This window comes from Chrysemys picta, chromosome 22, assembly GCF_011386835.1.
Source record: "Chrysemys picta bellii isolate R12L10 chromosome 22, ASM1138683v2, whole genome shotgun sequence".
NCBI classification, from domain to species: Eukaryota; Metazoa; Chordata; order Testudines; family Emydidae; genus Chrysemys; species Chrysemys picta.
The window spans coordinates 7196584-7205920 of NC_088812.1; the positions used below are offsets into that span (position 1 = coordinate 7196584).

Genomic DNA, 9337 nt, shown 5'->3' on the forward strand with positions numbered 1-9337 from the left:
CTGGGAATAGAACCCAGGAGTCCTAGCTCCCAGCCCCATTGGCTCTTTGCTCCATATTATCACCCCCGCTCTTCTCCCCTCCCTCAAATGCAAAAAACAAAGCCACTGATCAAACAAATGCCTGGCACCAATCCTACCGTCACACACACAAGCCACAGCTTGTATTTATTAGCCATACTGCTGTGGCACCAAGGCCCCATTGTACCAAGCTCGGCACCTACAAACCTTGGCATCGATTCGGGAGCGAAAGACCCAAAGAGACAAGCCAAGTGAAGGACCATTTGCCCCATTTTACTGCTGTGGAAACTGAGGCACAGAGCGATTCAGTGCCAGAGCTGAGAATTGAAGCTGGATTTTCCCTGTGCCAGCGTAGCCCCTGAACCACTCGGGCACCTGTGCCACACAGCATCTGCCAGCTGGGCTGTGCCACACAGATCTAAGGAGGCATCAAAGATAACAGCAGCTACTGGAGCGCAAACTCCCCCTGGATCCAATCCTGAGCCCATCGCACCAGCAGGACAGCGCCTGCCACCAACGGGAGCTGAGTTGGAACATGCAGTGCAGGATCCAGCCCCCAGCTGGGGACCCACGTGCCAAACTTGGGCACCTGAAATCTGGTCCCTAAATCCACATCAAGGCTCCTAAGATAGCTGGCCTGGCTGGCTGGTTCTGCCCAGATTCTGCAGGATCTGGGAATGCTCGTTATTAAGTGAATTACGGTAGCGACTATCAGCCCCGACCAAAATTGAGGCCCTATTGTGCCGGGGCTGCACAGATCCCAGCCAAGATCGGGGTCCCCATTGACCCACAACGAGAGACGGCACCTGCCCCAAAGGGCTCCCAGTCTCAATTGATGGAAGGCAAGTGGGGAAACTGATGCACAGAGCAGGGACGTGACTTGCCAGATCCGTGGAAAGAACCCAGGTGTTCTGACTCCCACACCAACACTCTGTCCACTAGTAGAGGACACTGCCTGCCTACGAATCGCAGCCTCTTTGTAAGTGAGGCTTCTCATTTCAGGAGCCTAAGTCTGGATTAAGAACAGGAGTACTTGTGGCACCTTATAATATTTATTATGCTCTAATAAATTTGTTAGTCTCTAAGGTGCCACAAGTACTCCTGTTCTTTTTACGGATACAGACTAACACGGCTGCTACTCTGAAATAAGTCTGGATTGAAAACCAGACCCGCCAAAGCTCTGGGAAGATGGGTGGGCACAGACCCAGGGCAGCTCTGATGTCTCCCTCTCCCTCCCTCCTTCCCCAGAGGGCGGCTGGACAGGCAGGGCCAAGTAGGGCAAGGAATGCTTCATTTTATTAAACACTTGGCACAACATGGACAGAAATATTTCTGAAAACAAGGCTTCTCTGCTGGCGTCACAGGCGTGGCACCCCCCCGGGACGTAGGACGCATGGGGTGGGGGAGGGGGGCGGCACTGAGCACCCAACAGGATCTAGCCCTTTGTACAGCCAGCCACTTAGACAAGAACTCACGACCAACACCCCTCCCCCAGCTGTGGGGATAGAACCCAGGAGTCCGGGCCCCCAGCCTCCTTTACTCTAGCCACTAGACCCCACTCCCCTCCCAGAGTTGGGATAGAACCCAGGACTCCTAGGTTTGCTTTTTGCCCTGAAGGCGTCTAAAGCCAGGCAACGTAGGCGCTGACTCCGTGGGTACCCACAGGGAAAAATTGGTGGGTGCTGAGCACCCACCGGCAGCTCCTCGACCCACCCTGCCCCGGCCTGCCCCGCCCCACCTCCGCTCCACCTCCACCTCCCGTGAGCGGGCTGCCGCATCCTTCCTCTCCCCCCTCCCTCCCAGCGCTTGCGCCGCCAAACGGCTGATTCGCGCAAGCCTGGGAGGGAGGAGGAAGGAGGAGAAATGCGGCACGCTTGGGGAAGAGGCGGGGCCAGGGCGGGGATTTGGGGAGGGATCCAATGGGGCAGGGAGGGGGTGGAATCGGGGCAGAGTTGGGGGTGGTGGGGGCGAGCACCCACCAACGCCAACAAAAGTTGGCACCTGTGCCAAGCAAATGCTCCTTTAAGTGAAAGACATAAGAACATAAGAACGGTCCTACTGGGTCAGACCAAAGGTCCATCCAGCCCAGTATCCTGTCTTCCGACAGTGGCCAATGCCAGGTGCCCCAGAGGGAATGAACAGAACAGGTAATCACCAAGTGATCCATTCCCTGTCGCCCATTCCCAGCTTCTGGCAAATAGAGGCTAGAGAGAGCATCCCTGCCCATCCTGGCTAATAGCCATTGATGGACCTCCATGAATTTATCTAGTTCTTTTTTGAACCCTGTTATGGTCTTGGCCTTCATCACATCCTCTGGCAAGGAGTTCCACAGGTTGACTGTGCATTGTGTGAAGAAATACTTCCTTTTATTTGTTTTCAACCTGCTGCCTATTAATTTCATTTGGTAACCCCTAGTTCTTGTGTTATGAGAAGTAGTAAACAACACTTCCATATCTACTTTCTCTACACCAGTCATGATTTTATAGACCTCAATCATATCTCCCCTTAGCCGTCTCTTTTCCAAGCTGAAAAGTCCCAGTCTTATTAATCTCTCCTCATATGGAAGCCGAAGACTTCGAAGACTCCAAAGCAAAGGACCCCGACCCACATTCCAACCTGCCCCCTCCCCCTCCAGCCTCCTCTGAACCCCGGGACACCAGGCACCCAGCTCCTGATGCTGCAGCTCCCAGCTCCGAGGTGGATCCCACGCTCCAGCACCACCCACAGCCCAAAGGGGATGCGACTGTAGATGCATCAGTGGCCAGTGGGGGTGGGGAAGGTGACCCTGGAGCTTCCCCCACCCCCAAGGATCAGATCAAGTCTGGATGCAGCTTGGAAGGGGAGTTGACTGGACCCAGGATGACCCATGACCAGAATAGCTGTGAAGGGGGGAGGCATTTGGGGCACCTCCATCTGGGATGTACTGACACTGCAGGCCAGGGCTAGACTTGGCCTTGTCTCCAATGGGGGCAGGATCAGGCCCAGAGAGGGGCAGAGCCAGGACACATGCAGGCAATTGCATCCAGCCTTCTGCACTGTCATCAACCACTCAGGACTCGTCTGAGGGTTCGGAGGCAGCCCACAGACAACACCAGCACCCCCACCCCAGCTCTGATAGGGCCTCATACCCAGCGATTCCCCCCTGGGAGAAATGCAAAGCCTGATCACCCCAAAAGGGTCCCCAAAAGGCTTTCAAACGTGGTCCCTGTGCCTCTCAATTACTGGTATAAAGTCTAGTTGATACACCCTGGACAGTACGGTCTACAAACCCCGGGAAATCAGTTTATAAACCCTGCTTCTGTAGCCTGAGGGAACAGGGTCTAGTAGTTAGAGCTGGGGGTGGTGGTGGTTGTCAGGACACCTGGGTTCTATTCCCAGCAGGGAGATGGGAGTGGCATCTGGTGGGTTAGAGCAGGGGAGTTGGGATCCAGGACTCCTGGGTTCACTCCCCAGCACGAGAATCATCTTGCCAGGAGCCTAGTAAACCACCTGGCCTCTCTGTCAAAGAAGGATCATCTCTCTCTGGAGTACAAGCCAGGATAGGACAACCTGTGACCCCTCCCCCTAGTAACACGCTGCTCCCCAGGGTGTCAGAGACGAGCACAGCCCAGCCGGACATAGAGCACAATCCTCTATTGCCCTGGACAGCCCAGCAGATCCCTGCCCCGCCAGACACAAGTGTCCTGGTCCCATTCACACCAGCACAGGATCCAGGAGTCACTCCACTGGAGTCACACAAGGGGAAACTTGTGGGAGCAGAATCGGGCCCAGTTGCTCCAGATTTCCAGCAGAGGAGGGGAGAATCAGCCCCCGCCGGCACTGGCTGGGCCCGATCCTGCCCTCACTCGGTCACAGCACTGTAAAGGCAGCGGGTGTGAATGAGCGTCACTCCCCTGGAGCCCAGGCAGCAAAATTCACCAACAGGGGCCCCGCTCCCAGGGATTTACACCACAGTAAGTGGCGTCAGAATCGGGCCCATCCCCCACGGGCCCCAGCTCCGCTCCAGCCCCTGGACTCGGAGCCCAGCCCGCGGGGATTCCAGCTCTACCGGGGGCCGGAGCCCGCCAGCAGCCACGGCGGAGCGACACCGGAGTCACTCCCCCAGATTGACACCCGGGGAACCGAGCTTAGCAACGTGCCCGGGAAGCAGGAGCCCGGGCCAAGCACATGGTGGAACCGGGCGGCGGGGCCGGGATCGGGGGCTCACCGAGGGGCAGCAGGCGGCGAGCCGGGTCCATACTGCGGGGCGAGGGAGTCCAGCGAGCAGCGAGCACCGATCTGCAGCCAAAGGGCAGTGCCCTCGAGCAGGGCCGGCTCTATGGTGGGAGGGGGGCCCCGCCCTGGAAGGCTGGGATCAGAGGGGGGGAGTTATTCTCTGCTTACAGACATGGCTGGGGTTGGCGATCTGGCTGGGGGGGAGGACAGCGGGATCTGGGGAGGGAAAGGGAGGGTTGTGTGTGGGCAGATGGGAGGGGGAGAGCTCAGGGGAAGGGGAGCCATGGGGGTGTCAGAAAAAGGGGGCAGCTGACAGGCAGGTCCGGGCAATATTTTAACCAGGGGCTCCCACTAAATGACAGACAGACAGTCTGGGCTGAGCGCCCATCCCAGGGGGTCTCGCGGGGGCGGGGCATGGATTTGGTTCCCCTTTACACAGCTGCCCCCGACCATACAGCGACATGGGGCAATTGGGGTGCCCCGGGGGCTGCTACAGCGGGTGTCTGCCCAAGTCCCGAGGTGCAGACGGGTGCAGAAGGAGCCCCCCTTCCTGGGGTTAGCACTGGGGGAGACCAGAGGGAGAGTTGTCTGAGGAACACCTGAAGACAGGATGGTGCAGTGGGCTGGACGGGTGTGCGTGGGGCTGGAGGGTGGTGGGGAAGGCGGGCGGAGTGGGTGAGTGGATAGAGGGGTGTGTAGGGGATTGAGGGAGGTTGGCTGGGAGGGAGGGGTTTGGTGTATATGAGGATATCTGCTTTGGAGACCAACGTGCTGGGCTCCCATCCAATCTGACATACCACAGACACTGTTCTAAACTCCTCAGGCCCGGGGGACCCTTCTTTAGACCAGAGACACCCCTACCCCTGGACGCATCCCCTGAGATGCCCCCAGGAATGACCCAGCAGGGCCCGTACCAGCCCGGCCCCCAGCCCCAAGCTTATCTCCACCCCATGCTACCACTGCTCCTGTCTGTGCTGCCCCCCCCATACACCCCTGTTGCCACCCCTCGTGCCCCCTGGAACACAGCCCCAGGATGGTGCGGAGCCCAGATTAGCAGGGTCGGGCAGCCGGGGGCTGCTTTTCCCCTTGGAGCGCAACAGCTGAAAAGCTGCCGACTTTCCAGCCCAGCTGGGGCCAGATCCAAAGCCCATCCAAGTCCCGGGAACAGCCCCACAGTGCAGAGATGTCCCGGGGCAGATCTGTGCTTGGCTGGGAGCTCACGACCTGCACTCACCCCCACCGTTACCTGTAAATCCCTTCAGCCTTGTGTTGTTAACCCGGGGAACTCCCTGCCACAGGAGAGTGGGAAAGACAAGAGCTTCACAGGATTTGGAAAGGGCTGTGATATTCATATGGGGCAATGAGGCTATCCAGTGTGATGCTCTTCGTGAGGAGAGAGGGATGGTAAAGAAGGGACTAGAACCCACAAGTCCTGATGCCAAGTCCCCCTGCTCTAACCACTAGACCGGGGTGGGCAAACTTTTTGGCCCAAGGGCCACATCGGGATGTGAAACTTTATGGAGGGCTGGGTAGGGAAGGCTGTGCCTCCCCAAACAGCCTGGCCTCTGCCCCTATCCGTCCCCTCCCACTTCCGGCCCCTTAACTGCCCCCCTCAGAACTCCTGACCCATCCAACCCCCCCTGCTTCTTGTCCCCTGACCGCCCCGTCCCGGGACCCTCCGCCCCTAAACTCCCCCCCAGGACCCCACCCCCTATCCAACCCCCCGCCGTTTCCCATCCCCTGACCGTCCCCCCAACGTCCACCCCATCCAACTGCACCCTGCTCTCTGTCCTCTGACTGCCCCCAGGAGCCCCCTACCCCTTATCCAACCCCCATCCCTGCACCCTTACCATGCCGCTCAGAGCAGCAGGAGCTTGTAGCCCCACCGCCTGGCCAGAGCCAGCCGCGCTGCGCGAATGGTGGCGTCACTGCGGGGGAAGGGGGACATCAGGGGAGGGGCCGGGGGCTAGGGACATCAGGGGAGGGGTCTGGGGCTAGCCTCCTTAGCCGGGAGCTCAGGGGCCAGGCAGGATGGTCGGGAGTTTGCCCAGCTCTGCACTAGACCCCACTTCCCTCCTAAAGCTGAGACTAGAATCAGGAGTCCTGACCCCCAGTCTGCTCTCACCCCACAGGCTGCCTCCTGCTTGGCAGGGTCATGCCCTTTGGGATGTGGGGGGTGGTTCAGGTCAGCTGCTGACGCCCCGTGGCTGGAGCCCGGGGGATTGTGTTACTGTGGGGATATCCTGGCCACCCCCTGGGCAGGCACCAGAGACCTCATGGAAACATTGCCCCAGCAGAAACAGGAACTGGCGGGTGAGATCAGCTGGGGGATGGGAGGGGGGAGAATGTCCAGCTGTGGGGCACCGGGCTAGGATACCAGGGGCCTGTGAGTCAGACTGAGGGGTATCAGCAAAGTTGGGGGACAGGGCTGGAAAGCGGGGGGCTGCAGGTCACAGTCCCTGGCCCTAAAATACTCTGCAGTGCCGGGCAGCTCTGGCACAACCCAACCCCCCTTTGGAACCCTCATCAATACACCCCAACCCCTGGTACCCCCCAAGTGTACTCTGACCCCCCCACCAACAGCTCAAATACACCCTATCTCCTCTGCCCCCACATTCCCCCCCCCAGCCCCTCCCCACGGTATTGGGGGTCAGGCCCCAGCAGCAAGGCTCTCCCCAGCGGGAGGTTAGAGGCCGGGTGCCCGGGTGCCCGGGGCCCCGTGTCCAGTCAGGGGCAGGTTTCCTGATTGCGATTGTCATTCTGTGGAGTTCCACAAGCCCCCTCCTGCCCCAGTCGGCCCCGGGCTTTTTCCAGGGACAGTTTCATGCCAAGGGGATCAGTTTCCCCGGCGGGCCTGGATTCCGGGGGGTGGGGGTGGGAACTGGCGCTGACCCTGCTGCTCCGGAACCAGGCAATAAACCACAAATCAGCCCCGGCCCCAGGGGTTCATGCTTCACTGGAGCGAGAGAGGCCGACAGTAAAGAGAGACGAGCGCCAAACGCTGCGGCTAGGCCGACGGGCCCGATCCTGAGATGGGCCCCCAGTGATTATGGAGGAGAGGGGGCGTGACCAGGGCAGTGGGGGCAGCAGCACAGCACCCCCTGGTGTCAGGCTGGGGTGTGAATGGGGACAGGGCACAGCCAGGGCAGTGGGGGCAGCACCCCCAGCAGCACAGCGCACCATGGTGCCAGGCTGGGGTGTGTATGGGGACAGGGCACAGACAGGGCATTGGGGGCAGCACCCCCAGCAGCACAGCGCCCCCTGGTGCCAGGTTGGGGTGTGTATGGGGACAGGGCACAGCCAGGGCATTGGGGGCAGCACCCCCAGCAGCACAGCGCCCCCTGGTGCCAGACTGGGGTGTCTATGGGGACAGGGCACAGCCAGGGCATTGGGGGCAGCACCCCCAGCAGCACAGCGCCCCCTGGTGCCAGGCTGGGGTGTGTATGGGGTTGGGGCACAGTCAGGGCATTGGCGCCAGGCTGGGGATGCAGCTGGACATGTGCCCTGGCTCTGGCGGGATATCAGCTGTGTTGCCATAAGGAAGCGTTTGTGATGACTCTGGAGCTGAACAATGGGCAGGAAAAGTGAAATCGCCGACAAACCAGGGCCCTCCTCACTCGTGGGCTCCTGCTGTCGTTCTGGGGAAGTGGTTACCCTGGGCCGGCTGCAGTGCAGCACTCGGACACCCTGGCGCTGGCTCTGGGCAACGCCACTATTGTGCTGGAGCGTGGGCCGGCTCCTTCCTCTTGCACCCGTGCTCAGCCCGTGTCTGTGCCTCATGGACAGCTCCTGCCCAGGAGCTGGGGGGCAGGGAAACAGGGCATCCCACAAACGGGCTGGGGGACGCAGTCTTGGGAAATCAGAGCCACAAATTGGATCTATCTACCCGCCCGGAACAGGGTCTAATTTTGTCCAGCATCTTCCACGTTTCTGGTGCAAATGCAGACTGGAAATAAGGGTAGGGTTACCATACGTCTGTTTTTTCCCGGACATGTCCGGCTTTTTGGCAATCAAACCCCCGTCCGGGGGGAATTGCCAAAAAGCTGAACATGTCCAGGAAAAATACTGGACGGGCACTTCCCCTCCTGCGGCTGCTCTGCTCCTCCCCTGACTCAGACTTCGGCTCTGTTTAAGAGCCAAGCTGCCCGATCCAGTGCTACCGGCTTCGGGCAGCCCCCGTGCCTCCGGACCCCAGCTGACGGCTGGGCACTTCTCCTCCCCGGCTCCAGCTGCTCTGCTCTGGCGGCTGGGGTCCGGAGGCAAGGGGGCTTCCGAAGCCGGAGCGCTCGGGCAGCTCGGCTCTTAAACAGAGCTGAAGAGTCAGGGGAGGATCAGAACAGCTGGAGCCCGGGAGGGGAAGTGCCCAGCTGGGGGCGCAGGGTCCGGAGGCATAGGGGCTGCCTGAAGCCTGAACGCTACCGGCTTCACGGTTTGCCGGGCAGCCTCCAGACCCTGCGCCACCGGCTGGGCGCTTCCCATCCCAGGCTCCAGTTGCGCTGGGGAAGCGCCGGCTGGGGGCGCAGGGTCTGGAGGCTGCCCGGCAAACCGTGAAGCCGGTAGTGCTTGGGCAGCCCTTTTCGCATGGCTGGGAGGGAGGAGGGGGAGTTAGGGCGGGGACTTTGGGGAATGGGCGGGGAAGGGGCGGAGTTGGGGTGGGGAAGGGGAGGAGTTGGGGTGGGGGCGGGGTGGTAAAGGGGCAGGGCCGTGGCCCCGTGGAGTGTCCTCTTTTTTTATTTTTTAAATATGGTAACCCTAAATAAGGGGCACATTTTTAACAGTGGGGAACGAAGCCTTGGAACAACTTACCAAGGGCCATGGTGGATTCTCCCTCGCTGGCTATTTTTAGATCAAGGCTGGATGTTTCTCTAGCAGATCTGCTCCAGTTCCCACAGGAATGAAGCCGGGGAAGTCCTGGGGCCTGCATTATGCAGGCGGTCGGATGGGATGGTCACACTGTCCCGTCTGGCTTTAGAATGTACGAACGGTGCTAAGTGCTGTACAAACCCACACCCAGAAATCCAGCCGCCCATCCGCTGTAGATGAAAGGAAGGTGGAGGTTTGTGTCTCCTCGGTGCTGCATGTGGTCATCACACCTCAGCCCCTC

At 60.1% G+C, this 9337-nt stretch overlaps 1 protein-coding gene across 1 annotated transcript in view; it reads right to left on the reverse strand.

Moving 5' to 3' along the window:
- Window positions 1-4334, reverse strand: part of LOC101942124 (adhesion G protein-coupled receptor E5-like) — a 40927-nt gene extending 36593 nt beyond the window's left edge. The window contains exon 1 of the mRNA XM_065576165.1: window positions 4226-4334. Within this exon, the coding sequence (XP_065432237.1) occupies window positions 4226-4256 (31 nt within the window). The 5' untranslated portion in view covers window positions 4257-4334. The remainder of the gene's footprint in view (window positions 1-4225) is intronic.
- Window positions 4335-9337: the final 5003 nt, after the last annotated feature.